This window comes from Chrysemys picta, chromosome 7 (assembly GCF_011386835.1).
Source record: "Chrysemys picta bellii isolate R12L10 chromosome 7, ASM1138683v2, whole genome shotgun sequence".
Lineage (NCBI taxonomy): Eukaryota > Metazoa > Chordata > Testudines > Emydidae > Chrysemys > Chrysemys picta.
In genome coordinates, this window is record NC_088797.1 from 86,007,831 (window position 1) to 86,028,678 (window position 20,848).

Consider the following 20,848-nt stretch of genomic DNA (forward strand, 5'->3'; position numbering starts at 1 on the left):
CTATCCACCTTATAGTCCATTCATCCAGCCTATACTTCTTTAACTTGCTGGCAAGAACACTGTGGGAGACCGTATCAAAAGCTTTGCTAAAGTCAAGGAATAACACGTCCACTGCTTTCCCCTCATCCATAGAGCCAGTTATCTCGTCATAGAAGGCAATTAGGTTAGTCAGGCATGACTTGCCCTTGGTGAATCCATGCTAACTGTTCCCGATCACTTTCCTCTCCTCTAAGTGCTTCAGATTAATCATCAGAATTATATAAACCCATTACTGTATCTTTAAAAACAAACAGACCTTGTAAACACTGTGGGCAGATGAAAGCGTTGCACAGATGTAGTTATACTGATGTAGGTGCACCAGTGCAAACCCCTCATATAAACACACCATGCCAGTGTAAACTATGACTTGCTGTGGTGCCGCTGACCCAAGCATAGGTAAGGCCTCAGCTTCACGTTGACATTTACAACCAAAACCAAAACTTGCAAAATGAGACAAAGTGCAGATAGTCCTTGGAGGGGGTGAAAAAGGTAAAAAGATGCAAAGGTGGACTGGGAAACAACTCTTATGTACCTTCAAGGAACATTTTCAGTTATGGAATTTGTACAGAAAAAGAGGATCCTACATTGTAATTTTCATGTTAACAAACAATGATGAATGACTTTGATAAAAGCATGTGAAGCAAACTAGTACGGCCCTTTACAAAAACACGTGGGGATGCTGGTAAATTAATAAGCTAGGAACGTCAAAGAAACATGAAAAGTATAACAGTGCTATAAGCTGGATCAGAGGGTAGAGGGATACACTGAAAGGTGTGTCTTTTATATGCTTAGTGCAAAAAGAATCAGGGAAGAAAAGGATTAAAATTTAAACTGATAAAAGGAAATACCTTTTTTGCATAATCTATAATTAACCTATGGAATTCATTGCCACAATATATCATTGTAGCCAGTATCTTAGTAGGATTCAAAAAATTAGATATGTACATGAATAATACTAAAAACAAAACAAAAAACTAACAACTTTTGGAAAAGATATAACCACTCATGCTTCAGGGCTCTAACTACTGGTTGTTAGGAAACACAGGAAAGTTATGGAATTACTGCCTACTGCAGGGTTTCTTACAACTTTCTCTGAACTATCTGGTACTAGCCACTGTTACAGACAGAACTGGACTAGATGGACCACTGGTCTAATCCAAATCCAATATGGGATTTCCTATAACCAGCTGGGGGAAAGAGAATATATTCTCTAGAAACATAAGGCTTTTGTTTCTTTACTTCAGCTAGCCCTCCTGTACCTATTTAGTTGAGCTCTTATAGTTTATGGACTAGATATTTTATACAAATCATTTATTTTGTTTTAATCTGAACGTGCTATTCCTAATAAATTCTATTTTTTAAGTAGACCATTTGAGTCTTAGGTTGCTTTGAGGTAAGGTCACTGCAGTCAGGAGAGGTGGAAGCAGCCGAAAAGTGTGTGTGTGGGGGGGGGGGGAGAATTGCCCAAACAGTGGCCCCACCCCCCAGTCCCATGCCACCTCTTCCCTGAGGCCCTGCCCCTTGCTTGCTCCTCTCCAACCCCTGCCCCAGTCACTCACCCTTACAACCTGTAAGAAGTGGGAGGGCTATGGCTCCTGGTCTCCCCTGTTCTGGTGCCCCTGACTGCAGTATGTGTTGTTAGGACCACTTATGAGAGGCAGTTGGGAAGAAAACAGTCCCTTGTCTTGACCACTCCGTTAACTCAACCTTCCCCAAGAAATGAACCCAATATCAGATGCAGACAGTAGGAACGTGGGAAAGCCAGCTGACCATGAGGAATAGGAGGATGGAAGATAAGACTCCTCTGAATTCCTTGTCTTGATCAGAGCAGGGAACAAAATTAGTATTTTGGCCTCAACAGAAAACTAAAACTGGGCCTCATCCAAAAGCTGGCAGTCTGTGCTCAGGAAAGTCCTGGGAAAAGAAAAGGAGACAAGAACTTAAGTGCACTATACTTTTGTTGAATATATTAATAACACAGCACTTGCCTACATTATGTCTGGATCTAGATCATTCATGTGTGCTGATAGAGATTTGATTATACTGAAAAATACAAAAACCAGATGTACACACAAAGTATGGTACAGATGTACTACCCCATTCTGCCCTCCCTTTGTTATTTCTATTATTGCCACAAATTAAAGAGAAAAAAAAAAAAAAGATTAAAACTTCAGGTCAGATCTCCAAGGTAGTCTGATTTTTAGCCTGAATATATTGGAGTATTTTTTTTTGGTAAGCTATATTTCATTTGCCTCTTTTATTCTTTACCTTATAAGGTCAAGCATAAAATCCACCTATCCTTTTGGTTGAGAAAGGCTATAAGAGAATTCCCTCAGGAGAGCGTTAACAGTACCCTTGGAATAGCTCAACAGTGTCATTCAAGTCATGTATGGTGCTCCCTCCCACATAAAGGAGAAAGATCCAGATCCTCAATGGTATTTAAGCCCCTAACTCCCACTGATTTCAATGGGAGTTAGGCACTTAACTACCTTTGAGGATCTGGGCCTAAGTCACCAAATTCAGATCCCAACTTGCATTTCCTGCATAACAGTGCACCGAGTTATCATAAATCCACTGTGATGGTCAAAATTGTAGTTTAATTGAAAAATCTTCAACTACTATTTTAAAGTCTACAAAAAAATGTATTGAATTTTAAAAGAAAAAAACATCTCATAATAATGAAGTAATTTTAATACTGTTAATAAGATTCTGAAGTTATGAAATAGTCATTACAATTCTTTAGGAGTAACAATTTCTATTCACCAGTAAGTGTGCCATATACAAACACTGTGACTCCAATAGCTTAGGAGTTAGGCAATCAGCAATTCATAAACCCCCCTTCAATAGATGTTACTTATTTTTACAAAGAAACAAATCTGTTTTGTACTAGGAAGTCAACTGGCAGATGGTCTTTGTAGAAATAAACAGGGACAGACTCCATTTGTGTGAATACATTTCTATTATCCAAAATTTGTAAATTTTAATCTTAAAAGATTGCTAAACAGTAATACCATCTTTCCCTAAGATAGAGATAACTGACAAGGAACATTTGTTTGGGTGGAGAGCCAAATGTTGTGTTTTTGTCTGCCTCTTTTCCTTGTACTATAGCTGTTGTGTCATGAAAACCCTGGATGCTTGATAACACTCTGCATAATAGCAAATGTGAAAATATATGCCAAGACTCCAGGATCATTGCCTAGAGCAATCCATCACCAAATAATACCAATAAGCCATCAAATGTCATTTTTCCTATTGCTGATGTATAATGAAATGCAGTTTGCTTTTAACTCAGTGCAAACACATTCTTTATCCATTAATAACTTTGCTCGTCACTCTATTCTATTCATGTTTTTATACCACCCTCATCACTGTAATATCTGAATGCCTTCCAGAAATGTAATACCGGTAACTTTGTTAATGCACATTTAAGGATGAGAATGTGTTCTATCTACACATCTAAACTTACTACAGTGTGGTAGTCGATAATTTAAACACTAAAAAGGCAAGGAATTCTCAATTAAGATTTCCACACCTAGGACAAGTTCAATAATACCAGGAGCACACTGTAAAGCTCTTCAATTTCATACCCTCACCAGATTCCTATACTATGCTAGGGCTTGCATTATCCCTTCTTATAGAAAGGGCAGAACCAGGCTTCCCATAGAGGTTGCCAGCTCTTCTCAAAAGACAATTGCAAATATTATATTATTTTATTCCAGGTTTCTGCTGTAACATTTGTTAGTTGATGCCAGAGGAGCTTGGAAACGGCTTCTAGATATGTAACATTCATAAATGCCTTACACAGACTGTAATCTCTGCTATCCCCAATTCACACATAGGAGATAACTCTTTGGGTGAAATTCTGGCCCTACTGAAGTTAATGGGAGTGTTATTTACTTCAGTAGGATCATAATTTCACCATTACTTCTTATATGATGCTTTAAATATTCACACTGCTGTTCAAACATTAATTAAGCAATTGAAAATTTAATGACAATTTCTCAAACTCAATAAAACCCTGTGCCCTTGTTCTCATGAAGAACGCCATGACAGAACAAGCAGTTTCTTGAGGTCAGAAAAGTATTGAGTTTCCACAACCCTTTAACTCAAAAATAGTTTGTTCAATTATCCCCAATTATGCTCCTTTAAAACTTATATATGGAAATACTATAAGTATTTGGTGACTCCATATTCATGCAAAGACAAACACTAATAATTATAACTGCAATCCAGCACGATTTGTTTTATATAATCCATTTGAATGGCATTTTGTGATAGCATACACTGCATCTATATTTTGTACATAATCCAAAATACAAAAATATGTATATAAACAAAATAAGGTAGAGAAAATTATTTATTGATACAAATAAAATGGCTCAGCCTAATGACAGAAGTTTTTGGTGCTACATAGGAGACCTAGATTTATTTTTCTGTTCCAGTTTCTCCCCCCCTTTTTTCCATTGTTACTGCATAGAACCTGCCTGATGTTAATCTAGAGCAGTTATAACAACATTTCAAAACGTTTCCTATTTTCTTGTCTCAAAATAGTATTTTATGACCCTTCTTGTTTATTTACAAAAGGTGTGTATTGTATTATGGTTAAGCAATGTTGCCAACTCTTGTGACTGCATCACAGGTCTCACAATATTTGTTGCTTTTTCAAAACCCCAACTCCTCAATTGGTGTGACTGAACAGCTCAGCTTTCATTTTGAAAAAAGGCAAGTCTGTAGCTTTTGTGGTTATGGCAACAAGCTTGAAAATACTAATTCCTAAACACTTCCAACACCATATGACAAATAAAAAGAACCCCAAATATGTTATTTTTAAAAACCCTCATGATTTTAAAGCCGATTTTGTGATATTTGAACATTTAGGGTTGACAATACTGCATACTGACCTCACGCAATGCCCAAAATATTCTACTGGCTGGCAGATCACTCCCCCCCACATTTTGGGATGAGTGGCTCCCTTAATACCAATTGGGGCACCAAACCCTGGACGCTATGAACCAGCCCTGGATATTATTTAGTGTCCCATCAACCATGTCATTTAAAGGACCCCTAAACCTCACAATGGCGCCAACTCTATCTGCCCCCCCCCCGGCAGGCCAGACTATCCCTGCACTCAGGAAAGCCTGCTTTTATTTATGCACTGACCCACGGCACCCCCGCAGCCAAGGCCGGGGAGCCCTTTCATCGTCAGCGGGTCGGTTTGGGAAGACAGGAGCCAGCGGGCCTGGCCAGGGAGAGGCAGCGCGCTGTGTGCGGGCGGCAGGGGCTGTTGCAGGCAAGCTGCAGTGACTCCTCCTAGAGGCGGTATGTGGAGAAGAAGGAGCCCCCCCTCTCCGTCCCCCTCCAGAGCTGCCGCCGCCATTGAAACATACAATACAAGAGAAAGCTAGCGGCAGGCGAGAGCAGCCCAGGGGAGTCAGCGGCAGCAGGAGCCTCCCGAGGCGGGGAAGGCGGCGGCGACCTCCGGGCAGGTGAGGAGAGAGGCCCGGCGGGTGCGGAGCATTGGGGGGGCCGGGCGAGGAAAGCGAAGATCGGACGCTCTGTCTGCCCAGGCTCTTCACCCGCGGCTGAGGCAGGGCGGCTGCCCCAACCCGCTAGCCCGGGGTGAAAGAATCCTCCGAGGGATGGGGGCGGGCCGGCGCTAGGCGCGGGCTGACCCCAGGGAAAGGCCTGGCCGGGGGCACGTAGGGCCGAGGCGGGCCCCAGCTGTGGGAGGTCTGGGCGCAGGGTGGTGACCGGACCCCGGGGATGCGGAGCCGGTGCTCTGTAGGCTGCGCTGTGCGGCGCCAGCAGCGATTCCCAGCGGCCCGGTCCGGAGGGGGTGTGCGCTCTCTCTCCCTCCCTGTGTGACTCTCCCCGGGGGAGTGGGGCGAGGCGAGGGCACTCCCCCTCCGCTTCCCTTTCCGGGACGCCCTTTCGGTCGGAGCCCGGTTAATGGCAGCCTCCATCGAGCTAAGCCTACAGCCCCCCCGGAGCCGTGCTCTGGGGGCGGGGCTGGCAGCCCACCGGCACCTGAGACTCGATCTTTGGGGTTTGCGCGGGAAGATCCCTTCCCTCCGGCGGGCGCACGCCCTCTAACAGCCCCCTCTCCTCTGGCGCGCGCGCCCCAGTGAGTCGCTCGTATAGCCCCGAGCCGTTCGGAGCGCGCCTCGTACCCAGGGCCCCCTTATGCCCTAGTCGGCGCGCGACTTTCACCACCCACGTCAGAGAAGATGTCCTTCGCATGTCCGAGTATCCAGCCCTTCGGCCAATCACTTCACGCCCCCCTAGTTCTCCCGCTGTGCGCGCCGGTGCTTTAATCTCTGGCTCGGCCAATGAGCGCGCGCACCATGCGTTGGGGGGCGGGTCTGTTGTCTGGCGAAGAGCGCAGACAGCCGAGTCGCGCAGGAGGTGCCGGGGAAGGGGCCTTGGCAGTTTGCATTTGAAAAAAAAGGCGGGTTCAGATTTGACAAAAGGCTGCTGTTGGACTAGAAGCCCGGCCCCTTAAATAGACAAGCGCCGCAGAGGCTACCGCGGGGAAAACAAAACAATCGCAGCCCGACACTGCTGCGGGGAGACGGCAGAGCCTGTTCTCGTTCGCTGGGCTAGAGCGCCGCCCGCCCCGCACCACTGAGCCTCCGCTGAGCTCGGACCCTGCGGGGGCTGAGCGCGGGGTAGCAACGGAAACATATCTTGTGCCCAGGCACGTTCGGAGCCGCCCGCCCGCCCTGGGCTGCCCTTTCCACCAGGGCAGCGTGTGAGGCGCCCGCGTGGGCTGAAAATGACCCCCGTCCCCTTAGTACAGACTCAGTTTCCCTTTGTGGCAGAGCTGCGGCGGCTGCTCTCTCTTGTCTAATGTCTTTTTTAGCATGTCACGTGCCATTAGGCACGCTGGTGCTGCACACTGCTGCCAGCCTCCTACAAACTCACCTGGGGAAAGGGGGCTGCTGATTATCTACCCTCTGGTCAGCCATATTCATCAACTCCTATATCTCTTCCTCAACTCCCACATTTCACTTCATCTCCATCATTGGGGTCAGAAATTTGCCTGCCACCAACTTCAAAACATCTCAAACATTCACAGTTATCTCAGTTACTCTTGTGCTGAAGCTCCTACTAACTCCATATTTTCTTATGATTATTCTCATTTTTGGCCAGTGGCCTTCCTTTAGGGCCTGTTTAAAGGGATACTGTTAACTTTAAATCCAGAGACAAGGTGGGTGAGGTAATATCTTTTACTGGACGAACTTCTGTCCAATAAAAACACCCCCCACCCCCTGACGGACATAACTTTCACCGCCAAAAGTGCTGGTGTCAACTGCTCTATGTTGGCAAGAGAGGCTCTCCTGCTGACATAGCTAACATCGCTCATTGGGGGTGGTTTAATTATGCTGGCAGGAGAGCTCTCTCCACTGCAAGGTCTGTAGTGTAGACAGCCGGAGACAAGCTTTTGATCATACACAGGTCTGTGAAATGTACTGCACATAACTGGACATATTTCAAGGGACTATTCAGGGTGAAGTGTCCCGTTCAAGGTGATTCACCCTGAATAGTCCCTTGAAATGTGTAGTAACTACTTAAGCTAAACAATCTGTTCAGATCTTGTATTAGCTGTGATAGTGAGTATGTTTCCCAAACCTGAAGTTTTGCTCTGTGTATGCTTAGAAGCTTGTTTGTCTTACCAACAGAAGTTGGTCCAATAAAAGATATTACCTTACCCACCTTTCCTCTCTAATATCCTGGGATTGATACAGCTAAAACACGGCACACAACTTGAAATCCAGTTAGTTTTAAAAATTGAGTTAGAAATAATTGCAGTTACTATATCTGCCTCTGTATACCACTGCTGATTTGTGTGGATTTATAATCTTATTTGTTTACAAGTTTCTATCACTGTTGTTGCTGTGTGAAAAGCATACCTAAACAAAAAGGGGAAATAATTCAGTAATAGGATAAACACAAACAATATATTACCAAGTACACAAATTAAGCAAAATGAAAACAATATTTTTGAATCACTTTTAGACATGGTAATCTTAATGTTATGTGAAGCAGTAGTAGGCAAACATTTTTTCAGACAAATAATGGTTTTAGTTGTCCTAGTTTTCCAAGCCCCCTTCCTGTACATGCAACAACTTTTTTTTCTTGCTGGTGCCTATAAAAAGGAAAATATCTTCCCTTTCTGTTAAATTTTAACAGGTTTCTTGTCCGTTGTAGAATGCACTGCAAACACCACCACCCCCGCCATTCAAGATACATTTTGAACTTGTCCCCTTCCCCACTTTAACCACTAGAATAAAAATTATAATGGCGGTGGCAGTAGCCACTACCAGTACATTTTAAATGGGACCAAATCTGGCAGGCAGCTTCTGAACACACCTACCGAATTGAGTCCTGCATGTAAGTTAGGCAGATGAATGTCTATCTTCCCTGGGCCTGTAGATTGCTCTGGTGCTTAGGTGGAAGATAGGAGTCCAAAGGCCTAGAGTGAGGTAACATTGTGGATGCTCAAAAGCAGAAACTTAGGTGTCAAGGGAACTTTTACCCTGAAAAATATAGATACTGTGCAAGTTTAGAAGCCTACGAGTTTCAGCACAAATTTTGTAGACTGCAGTGTAGTCTAAGGCTATGTCTACACTACATACGTTACAGCAGCACAGCTGTACCACTGCAGCTGCGCCACTGTAAAGGTCTTTCATATAGCCACTCCATGCCAACAGGAGAGAGCTCTCTCGTCGGCATAATTAAACCACCCCCAACGAGTGGCGGTAGCTATGTCGGCATGAGAGCGTCTCCCACTGACAGCGCTGTCCACACTGGCACTTTGGTCAGTGAAACTTATGTCAGTCAGGGGTAAGAGTCCTATAAACTCAGCTCATGCTGGCAAAACAGCTTGAGAAACAGAAACTCAGAGCTCACTTAAATTAGCATACTTTGGGACTGGATGAAATAAAGGGAAGTCCTATTTCATAACTACTAAGTGTCAGAGGTGTAGCCGTATTAGTCTGTATCCACAAAAACAACCAGGAGTCCGGTGGCACCTTAAAGACTAACAGATTTATTTGGGCATAAGCTTTTGTGGGTAAAAAACCCACTTCTTCAGATGCATGTTGTAATTTTCACTCCATGCATCTGAAGAAGTGGGTTTTTTACCCACGAAAGCTTAAGCCCAAATGAATCTGTTAGTCTTTAAGGTGCCACCGGACTCCTTGTTACTTTCATAGCTGAAGCTTTGGTCCCACAAACATATGTGCATACGCATGCAAATCAGGTTGATTTGTTTTAGTGATCATGCTGTTGAGGGGTAAGATCATTAGCTAGAGCCAGACATGGTACATATGTTTAAGCTTTCTTTACTCCATTTGGCCAATGCACCTCAATCCTGACCTATTCTAACACCACTTGCATGTTCAGGTTCTCACAAGGTTCTGTTAAGGTATCTCAGCCCTGACCTGAAGCTCATAAAAAAAATTCTTTAGAATAAGAAGGAAAGAGTGTGTAATCCAACGGTTCCTTGACAGTTGGGAAACAGCAGTTGGGGAGAAGTGCAAGGAACAGTTGCACAGAAGTGTGTGACAGTTGTGGGACTATTAGGAAAAATAATGATCAGGTAAAGGGAGAGGATGGAAAATTAGACACAGTGAGGGACGAGGGAGTCAGGAAAATGATTTAATTGCACAATGAGAGAACATATATAATGTAATAATTTCTCTCATTACTTTGTAGTTGAGTACTTTTTCATATCCACAGCTCTACCAATGTGCTTTGATTTTTTTAACACAGATGCTGAATGCAACCACAACATTTCTGATGGGCCAAATCCTCCTCCTATTGTAGTTTTGTCATTGACTTAGAAAGAAGCAGGATTTTGTCCTTCAAAAACAATGGAAGAGAGATTAATTTAGTGTGAGTTTGAGCTAGATAGATACTTGATAGCCATTTGAATGACAATTATAAGAACTAAAAAGGATGTGTTAGTGAGATTATTCAATGTTATAAGATAAAGTGCTGAGTTTAAGACTGGCTTGTGACAAATTAAATAAATTTGGCAGTTTCATTTTGGTTTTTATTGCAGTATGCTATCTCATGTCCTCTTTTGGTCAACATAATTTGTAAAGTAGTTTATGTAATACTCCATCCATCTTGTCGGAGAACTTGCTTTCATCATTATTTTGTAAAAAGCAAAAGTTTATTGAACAGTCACTGGGCCTGAAAACACAGAACAGTTACCAAGGGGAAATTCTGTTAAAATGTTGTGAAATAAAATTGCAAACCGTTGTGCAGCACTGCTAAAGTTCAGGATTGAGGTGCATTGGCACAGTTGTGTGGCAGTGTATGGCTGTTTCCTGAAGCCTGGCATAGTGTTTATCACAGTATTGCATCCATTACCATGATATCCCTAATGCAATTCATCCTTTGCTGCCAGAGTGTTAAAATCAGCCACAGAATTAAAAAGGGGGCAGAGGGGGGGGGGGGGAGGGGGGATCAGCTAATGACATCATAAAATAGCATTGTTGTGGGATTTTTTTATTTTTCATTCAGTAGTCCCACTATTGACATTTTAGAGCAAATATTTATCCAGTAATTAGATTTTAGATCAAATGGCAATTTTATTAGTTCCCATAATATAACATAACAGCACTTGATTCAAAATTGGTAATTATTTAGGAATTCATAATGAGGTCACGTGTATCTTGAATTCTTAGTATGTCTGTCTACAAGGTTATTAGTTTATTCTCCCTTAGTTTTCGTTACTATACCTATTAATAAACACATTCAGAAAGGAAAATCAGCAGCATGGTGGATAAGGACAAACCGGGGGTATTTTAGACCACTGTTGACTCTCTGGTGTTTTTCTTTCTTAAATGTGGCATAAGTGTAGCTAGAATTCAATTTAGATTCCCAAAGAAAGTGTCCTTGATTTCCTGATGGCTGTTAAAGATGAGCAATTTAGAACATCTAAACTAGTATTGGACAGGTGGGCCTTTTCATATAGTCACTCCCTTAGAATAAACAGAAGAACTAGACCTGGATTTCAGTGTTCTCAAATGGATTTTGAATGTGTCTTTGTGATGCAGTAATATCAAAGGCTGTTAAGATCCTGATCACAGAAGCACACTATATTATGTTGTTATTCCCGGTTATAGTTTTGTCCTTCACTCCCAATCTATCAGGGATTGCAAGAGCTGTTGAGGCAACAAGCTTAGCGCCTGCAATGAGTGAACAACACATGTCACAAAGCAGTGCCCTCGCCTCAATTCAAGAGGTTTCACATGCAGCCCCCTTCAGAAAGTTTGGTCGTGACAATGTAGGACCTTGAAATTACACATGTAAAATTGGAAAAGATCAGGTTCTCTGTGGCAACCCCCGTTTTAGGGCATAAAAACTGAAAGCAGGCTGAAAAATGTGGGTGTTAAAAAATAAAAAGATTTGAATGGAGTGGGAAGAGAGTTCTGTGTTGTGCCTTCATCATGCTCTGGAACTCAGAAATGCCCTTATCTACAGCCATAGAATAGATTTCCCACAGTGCCTCACTTCATGTCACCACAATCCTTTTCAACTTAACCTTTTCCTTTTTTCTTGTTCCTTTGCTGTGAATGCATATGAGAGAAATTCTATACATATGTCTTCATCAGCAGAAGCATCAGGTGCTGCAGCCAAATTCTTCATATTCTTCAGTAGAGTGGCAAAGGACTTACTGTGGAGTAACTGGGATCAGAATTAGGCATTAAGGTGGACAGCTATCTTTACAAAATTAAAATGTAGCAATTACTTGACTAATAGCTGAAGCTGTATCTGTAGCTAAAAGCCTTTTATACTGTTTAAGTAAAATGGCTGATTCCAGAGTCGTCATAACATTTACCCGGGAAACTTGTTTATTGTTTCCACAAAACAGGAAGAAGCAAGGAGGGAGCTAGATTTTATTTTCTTTGCTCCTTAAGCCTAGCCTAGATTGTCTCTTCCCATGGAAAACTTCTACAGGAGGAAGCCAGAGGGGCAGAAAAACTGGTAATCATTCCCTTTAGGGCAAGAGATGAGGGACCTCCTCCCAGCTCCATGGAGGTTGGCTCCTGTGGCTGCCCAGTAGCAGCTGTGAAGGCGACCCAGAGGAGGGTGTTAATACACCTCTGACCCATATAATTTGCCTCCCAGAGTTCCAGCTGAAAAAGCAGGAGCAGAACAAAGAGGGGTGGTTTTGTGGAGTACAGCCTGTTCCCTGTTTCTCCCTATCTCAGCTCAGTTCTACCTCCTGAACTTAATGGACCTCCATTCACATAAGACACAGCAAGAAGGAGTATTACAGAGGTGGCTTTCACTCTCTGCCACATGGAACGGAGGAACGCTAAATATAGCCTTGGCAGAATTAGAGGGTTTTTTTTTTAAATATAATTTCAGTGGATAAAAATCGATGCTTATTTATAACTTATTTTTATCAATTTAAATTTTCACAATTGCTGGAAATTATGGGAGGGTCAGATAAAAATTATGAAGTGACAGTAGACGTTGAGATTCAAAAGGTTATAGCTGTATAACTGTTAAAAGACAAATTGTCAATATCACATGTCAAAATATACAAGGTAAATATCCTTAAATGAAACTATGTTCTCAGCAGCATATTTCTTACTTTGCCTATCTGTAAATTATGGATAGAAATATTTTTCATTGGTTTGCGTGTGTATGTTGAAATCAACGTTTGCCAACATTCACCGATAAACATCTAATCCTTCCAAATTTAACTATGTACACATTCACAAGGGATGATCCAGCTCCCTGTAGTTATTATACGCAGAACCGACAGTGAACTACTGTGAACAGTGAACAGACAGTGAACTACAGGTAGTTTAGCTTGCCTTCCACCCTAACACCCTGCTTTTGATTGCTTATAACTGCCAAACTTAATCATTGGGGCTGCAATTTTCCATGCTGGTGTCTACCTCAGGGCATCGCTACACTTGCAGATGTAGAGCGCTTTGAGTTAAATTGGCCTTCGTAGAGCGCAGTACGGAAAGCACTGCAATCTGTCCACACTGACAGCTGCAAGCGCACTGGCCTGGCCACATTAGCAGCTCTTGAAACAGCCACAGAGAGCAGTGCATTGTGGTAGCTATCCCAGCATGCAAGTGGCTGCAACGTGCTTTTCAAATGAGGGGGGTGGGGTGGAGTGTGACAAGGAGTATGTTGTGTGTATGTGGGAGGAGAGAGTGGGTTTTTGGGGGGCTGAGAGCATGTCCGCATGCTGTCTTGTAAGTTCAGACAGCAACAGACCCCCTCCTCCCCCCCGCCTCTCTCTCTCACACACAGCATTCCACAGTGAATGGTTGCTTTGTCTCGGAGCAGATAAGCATGCCGGCTGTCAGAAACGGAGCTTTCAAAGGGCATATCCACATTCCTGCAGCGATTCCAAAACAATGACAAGAGTGGCCACTTGATTTAAGGGGATTATGGGATGTTTCCGGAAGCTGATCAGAGCACAGTAATGCAACACCTTGTTCACACCAACGCCTGGGCGTTTCAGCCAATGTGCACCAAGTGTTAATCTTCTCGCCGAGGTGGAGTACCAGGAGCACTCTAGCCCTGGAGTCAGAGCGCTCTACGTGCCTTGCCAGTGTGGACAGGTAGTGAGCTAGGGCGCCCAGGGCTGCTTTAATGCACTCTAACTTGCAAGTGTAGCCAAGCCCTCAGGCTGGGTTTTTAACAAATGGTTCAGCCATTTTAGAGAATGAGGTTGGGGAGAAATATGTTGCTTTGCCCATGTTAAAAAAATTCTTACAGCCTTTTAATTGAGAAACTCCAGTTCCTCCATGATTTGAGGTGTGACAGGAGGATCGCTATGGTGCCAGGAGACCTTTGAAAATCCACCCAACTTTGACCAAACCCTGCCTCGTTTAGTGCACAAGGTAGATGGAGTTCAAGGAATGAATCAGGGTTGAGTAGTGAATTAGGCTGTTGTCTGTAGGACCCCTGACCACATTTGTTGTTATAGTGGGAAAGTGTTTAGTAAATGAGGCATGGAATTGCAAGAGGAGGAAGGATGGTTTCATGGTTAAGATAGTTGAATGCCACTTTTGAGAACTGGATTTTATCTGCATCTGCCAGAGTTCCAATGGAATGCTGGGCAGGTCACTAAAATCAAAATTTTCCACAGGTGGCCACTTGTGTGTTCCTCCCTATCTGAGTGCCCAGCTTGATTGAGACATTGGGAGCCTCATTTGCAAAAATGTTGAGCTCTCACAACTGCAAATGAAGTTAATGCGAGCTATGCTTTGAACATCTGAAGTACTATAAAAATACCAACTACTCTGAAAAATCAGATTTTAAGCATCTAAATTTGGGCAGCAAAATTAGTGGACGTATTTGACAACATAGGCCTTAATCTCTCAGTTCCCCATCTATTCAATGGTAATAATGCCACCCCATCTGATATGTGTGTTATAAAGAAATTCATTAATGTTTGTAAATCACTCAGATGCAATGATGAGTGCCATAAAAAAGCCCATACACAGGTTTTGAATGGTATACAGTAATTAAAGCATGTAGCCACACACTAAATGGTGAGGATAAAAAGAAATATTAATAGCTACCCATTCAATAAGCATTGCCTTTTTTTGTGTACTAATGAGACGGGGCCCTAAAGGAAAAAATAAATAAAAGTATGTGGCCATTTAATGCAAGACTGCATAAGAATGCATCCACATAAGGCAGCTGACTTAAGGTTGCATGGGCAACCTCACTTCTGGTATTCCCTAATTTTTGAGTGTTTTACCGTAACATTCTTTTAATGTAGTTTATTTTATGTAGTTTTATTTACCGTAACAAACAGAACCAAATGAAACTTCATTAAATAATGATGAGTGCTACATGCCTATCTCCCACCATGGTATGCTGAAAATATTCCCCTCACTTTGTAAACTGATTTTAAGGCATTTAGCAAGAATTAAATCCTTCCACTGCAGATGCATCATCACTGCTATACACAACAAAGAGATGTTTACAGATATATTGAATAGCAGCAGTTTTTTTCTATATTATAATCAGTTAATGTGCATTCAATTTTCTTGTATTCCCCAAACTGCTCTTCCTGATCTATTTCTGTCTTAATATACAGTACGCAAAAGAACACAGATTATAGTGTTCTGAGTGCTCAGATTGTATGCTGTTTGATAAGTGATGCTTCTGCTTTAATATCTGTATTTATTGTGGCCAGATCAATGTCTCTGTGAGAAAGCACAAGCAAGTCTATATTGATACTGTTCTGTAGAACTATGCTATACTCACCATCAATCCATCTCTTTTCCCTTGCAGCTTTGTGTAGGTGCAAGTAAATAAAAACTTTCTGTCAGCAAATTGAAAGGAATATAGCAGCAAGATGTCTGCCCGAAGTGGGAAAAAGAAAATGTCCAAAATGTCACGCTCAAGCAGGGCAGGTGTTATTTTCCCTGTGGGGAGGATGATGCGCTACTTGAGGAAAGGAACATACAAGTACCGGATAGGTGTTGGAGCGCCAGTCTACATGGCAGCTGTCATAGAATACCTAGCAGGTAAATTAAGAGCCTCATTTTAGAAGTGCTGATCATGTACAGAGCCAAGTGAAGTCCATGGGCTATGCACACTGGCGGGGGGGCGGGGGAACAAGCTCTAAAAGAGTAAAGAATATACCAAAATGCATTTAATGGGTTGAGGTGGATTCCTTCACATATTGGAGCAGCAGGGGCAGCATGCTTGATCTCTATGTGGAAGGATCGTGTTACTGTTCTGCAATGATCTCTTTGCCTGATTTAAAAGTGTGATGGGCCATAAAGGGTGTTGCATTGAGTACTTTTTTCACAAAAGAGAGACCAATGTAGGACTTTGAGAGAGTTGGATGAGTATAACAGACGAGAAAAAAGGAGAATTCACATTACTCTAATAGCATGTTCTAGTTAAATTAAACTACATTCTCTTTAACCGCATCTACCCTTACCAAAAAAAAGCCCACAAACAAAACCCAAAACAAAAAAACCAAAACTTGTTAAAGTGGCTGTGAAATGTGGTTGTGGTTCAGCTTTGTTATGAAACCGTTTCTGCTTGCTTACATGTCCAGAAAACAAACAAAAACCCAACCCCCCTCTTCCCCCCCCCGCCCCACACACACACCTACCTTTAATGATGTTAGAGAATGTGTTTTAACTTTAGTAAATACCTAAGCTTTATGTGGTGCCATGAAATTGAACATAATGCACCAAGGATGAGGGTGGGGGAGGTGACACAGGTTGCTGTTGCTGCACTAGGTTTTCCCCTATGAAGACATTCAAGTTCATATTCTTATTTAGATCTAGAAGAATTAAGCTTCAGTTTCACCATAATATAAATTTGTCCACATCACAAAATAGCCCCTTAGCATAATGTCATTGTACCTGTTGGAGGGAAGGCTCAGGCTGGAATTACAGGGATGTCACAGTTGAAGACTGAGGTGTATTAGGAGAACTGTGAGGAGTTTGAGGCCTGGACTAGTTGAATGTGCTGCAATTCACAATTACAGTTCATTGCAAGAGCTGCATGGGGGAAACTTGCATGGAGCCTGCCTGCCCACGTAACAGCATATGTGTCTGTAGCAATTGCTATCTAGTCCCTTTTACACATATTTGATGCAGCCTCCGTTATAACTCCTCTCCTTGTCAAAAAAATAATAAGGAATAAGTTTCCTTTTCATATGCATAATACAGAAGGCTTATTTTGAGACATTGAAGAAATAAGCAAGTCTAGTTTTCAGGCTTTTGATTATGTCTAACAGGAGGGAGCAAAATGCTGGTGACACTTTCATATTCGCCATAAAGCAATTCTGGAATCAGAATTCACCTTTATCTAACACTGGTTTTGAAGTTAAAAAGAAAAATATTGTTTATATGGTACAAATACAGTTAAGTTTAAATAAAGCATTTCTGTCCACCTATAGCTCATCCAACTGCAAGAAATAATAAATCCAAAAAATAAGTTAAGAATGAAATGCCACAGGAAAAAGATCCAACCTCCAGAGAAACAGACTCAAAGTCTGAAATGGTGGTTGTGCCTTCCTCTCTTTCATTTTCTAATATATTATCAATTAAGTTGTTTGTTCCAAAATCTCAAGTGTGCATACGTAAATAAACCCATATTTACACAGTCCTATTTTATATATTAAAGAAACATTGTTTCCCTGACCATTGTAGGCACCAAAATCCCTCTTAGAAGGATATGGTGAAGTTATGCTATACAAGGGCAGGGGCATGATTTGGGAAGACCTTGCAGAGCGTCCTTAGCCCTCTGTGGCATGGAGCACGGCTGTAAGGGGATACTTGCATAGCTGAGAGGGAGATTGGGAAGAGTGAGGCCAAGAGGATCCATTGTTACATGGATCCTCCAATCTCTCCTCCCTTCCTAGCAGCTGTCTTGGGACTTCTGTCCAAATTTGGCCAAGTTGTAAGCCTTTGAAAAAGCTGCAGTTTGTATATACTCAGTAGAAAGGTCTTTGATTTTTAACAGTTAAAATCCTTGTAGCGTGCTCCAGCCTCACAGCTCCTACATGTGACTGCACTATGCATTCACCATGCCCACACTGGCCCTGAGCCTTCTACTGCCCAGGGCTACAGGGGCTCAGAAGGACTTTCCCTGTAATTACTGCTCCGGACTAGGGTGAAGCTGGGTACTGGAACTGAGAACAAGGAGCCTGTCTCTCCTGTGCTCACAATGATCCCTCTGCTGGTACCCAGTCTGTGTGGAGGAGGAAGTCATCTGAGCTGAATACAGAAGGGAGAAAAGCTGGACTGAAGGAAGGAGGGGGAAGAAGTACAGCAGAACCCTGTTTATCTGATCCAATTGGTACCAGAGCCAGATCAAAAATTCAGATAATCCAGAGAATGGGAAAGTGCGAGGCTGCAGCACTGACTACCAGCCACAGGAGAGATCGCCCACTTCTGGACCTGTGTGTGCTGGTTGTTCAATTAATAAGGAGAACTGGATAATGGAAGGTCAGATAAACGGGTTCTGCTGTATATTGGGACAAGCAATCTGGTGAGATTGAGATTGGAGGGGTGGGGAGAGATTGGGACTGGTTAGGATAGGAGACTAGGAGCCGGGGGAGTGAAGGCAGACTGGGAATAGCTGGGCAAAAAGATTGGGATTGGAAGTTGGGGGAAGGGAGGTTTGGACTGCTTGAGCTAGGAGATGAACTGGAAGTCATGGAAGGCAGTTTGGGACTAGGAGCCATTTGGCAGGGGAGGAAGGAGCATTGAGATTGGACAGAAGAAACTGGAACTAGCTGGACAAGGAGACTGGGGCTAGGAACTAATCAGGAAGAATGGACAGCTAGGGGGGAGAGACAGATCTGACAAGGAGATGGAGTATTGGGGGGAAGATAAGACTGGCTGGGCAGAGCTACTGGGACAAGGAGCCAGGGGGGAGATTGGGATTGGATGAGGCGCCCGGTGAGAAAGACTGGCAGCCAATGTTTAAAAGAACATTATTAAAGTTGCAAAATCAAGCAATCAGAACTTAGGAAACACCAAAATGAAGGTTGCCTGTGCAAACTAAATGTTCCACAGATCCCCTGCCTCCTTCAGTGCACAGGATGAACCTGCACTGGGATGAATGTATATGTACAAGGGAGTCAGATTAAGGTCACACAGGCAGTCTTAATTCTAGCATCTAATTCTTGAGTGCTTGATTTTGCAACTTTAATAATGTTCTTTTAACATAGGTAGTGTTTAATAGTTTATATATTAAACAGCTGCTAATAGTTTTTTACATAACTAATTACTAATAATTCCAAACAACTTTTACAGCTTTAACATTCATATTTTGCTGTTTAGGGTTTATTTTGTACACTAAGAAGTAGTAAAAACGGGAGGACAGGTTTGCAGTATTGAAGACCTCTTTTCCTCCTGTGGAGTTAAACCTCCTGTTAGGGGTACTGGAATAATGTTTATAGTGGGGTGCTGAGAGCCATTCAACAAAATAGTAAACCAGTATATGATGGAAACTACTTCAAGCCAGGAGGTGTGGCAGCACCCCTAGTTCCAGCATCTGTGCTTTCTGCTGTTGTCCCTGGATGATAAGCCAAGTAGTTTTCTATAGATTTCCAGTGAGTTTTCCTTGGAGATTTTTGTATTTATACCTCTTGCAGTTATTTTTTTTTTCTATGAGAAAAAAGTACAATATCACCAATGAAGGACTGATGCAATTGTGACTTGAACCCCAGTTAACAAAATTTTAAAAAGCAAGAGAAGAACGGGACATTGGACATTCTTAAAATGAATCAGTGCTCCAATATTATTTTTATGCTTGCTTAATGCAAAATGATACCCAACCAAACAACCCCCGCCCCCCATTAATATACTAGTAGAGGTACAAGGAACCAAGGAACAGGTTCTTCCTGTTTTTCACTATATACAAGGTTAAATTTGAGAAGTTAATGAGTTCCACTGATAGAGTTGAACATCGTTTAAAAAAAAATGTAGCAAATAAAGAAAAATCACATCGGCCTGTGTGTTACATCTAGATAAATCACAAAAAAGGTAACTGAGGTGGTAGGTCACAGCTGAAACCTTATTGCAAATCTAGAGAAACTACTTTTCACATGAACTATGGCATGACCATCAATCCCTGAAATTTCTGGAAGGGATCACAACTAACAGTTCATGCAGTCAGAATCTGGGTAGCAAGTTACCTACTTGCATCCAAACCAAAACTCTTCCTTCTGTAAAATGAATCTTCACACAGCTTTGTCAGTGCCCCTCAATCTAGACCTGTAGCATTTCCTTTCTGTTCTATTCTACTGGCCTTCACCACAATTCTATCAATGCACCTCACTCCTTGCCAGCAGCACTTTTACTTGTCTAGTCCTAAGAATCCTCACCATCAAGACTCTCTACTAGATTTTTGTTTTTTCCCTTGGATGCTCACACTGTTTTATTGTTGTAGGATTACTTGTGAATTTTGGGCTGCTGACATTTTTTGAAAGAGCATTTTAACTTGAGATTTGAAGAAAGCAATATAGAATTACACGAACCAATTTTTAGCACCCTAGCTTTTTACAGTGTCTGTTTAGAAAAGTAGGAAAGGATCATAAAATATTTTTTGTAATCTTACATAAACATTGACTATTGTTTTGTTTCTATGTTTTTCAGTAAGGAGTGGTAGATTTGTAATAAAAAGATTTTTAGCCTGATTTTCCTTTACACTAAAGCCACTTTACACTGCTTTGGCGATATAAAGTGGCATTAGTGTAAATGAAAGTCAGGCTGTTCTTATCTTGAGAACATTTGCCACCAAAATAGGATAATTTCTAAGTAGATCAAACCTGGGATTTCAGTTATTTGCTATTGTCCCTTTAAAGCCAACCCCCCCCCCATCTGGAAATGATACCTTACAGAAGTTGGTCAGAAAGATGCTGTGATACTGCACATCAGATTCTGGAGTGGGGAACAAGATGCTTGATTATTCCCTGAAGAAAGCCTGCACTCCAATTTTGTTAGATTTGTTGCTTTTCTGTTGCTGATTTTTGCCCCCAATGTGTTTGCAGCTGAAATACTAGAGCTAGCAGGGAATGCAGCAAGAGACAACAAAAAGGGAAGAATTGCCCCCAGACACATCCTCCTGGCAGTTGCCAATGATGAGGAACTGAACCAGGTATGCTTTCAGAAATTTAGTGTATGGTTGTCTGTACACTGTTGCTCAAGTACAGATGCCATACTTAAAGTTTAGAAACAGTCCAGTGTGGTATTCAGATGAGTCCAAGATGGTTCCCACAACAGAAAATGAAACAAGAATCTGCCCGCCAACATAAGAACAAAAACGACTT

General features: G+C 42.3%; 1 protein-coding gene across 5 annotated transcripts in view; it reads left to right on the forward strand.

Moving 5' to 3' along the window:
* Window positions 1-5,351: 5,351 nt before the first annotated feature.
* Window positions 5,352-20,848, forward strand: part of LOC101951171 (core histone macro-H2A.2) — a 41,923-nt gene continuing 26,426 nt past the window's right edge. For 4 of the 5 annotated variants that reach the window (XM_042856895.2, XM_042856896.2, XM_065551939.1 and 1 more), the window contains exons 1-3: window positions 5,353-5,525; window positions 15,337-15,572; window positions 20,570-20,676. In XM_042856895.2, the coding sequence (XP_042712829.2) occupies window positions 15,401-15,572; window positions 20,570-20,676 (279 nt within the window). In that variant the 5' untranslated portion in view covers window positions 5,353-5,525; window positions 15,337-15,400. Of the gene's footprint in view, window positions 5,526-15,336; window positions 15,573-20,569; window positions 20,677-20,848 lie in introns of all 5 variants that reach the window. The other variant, XM_005281885.5, reaches the window with a different exon arrangement.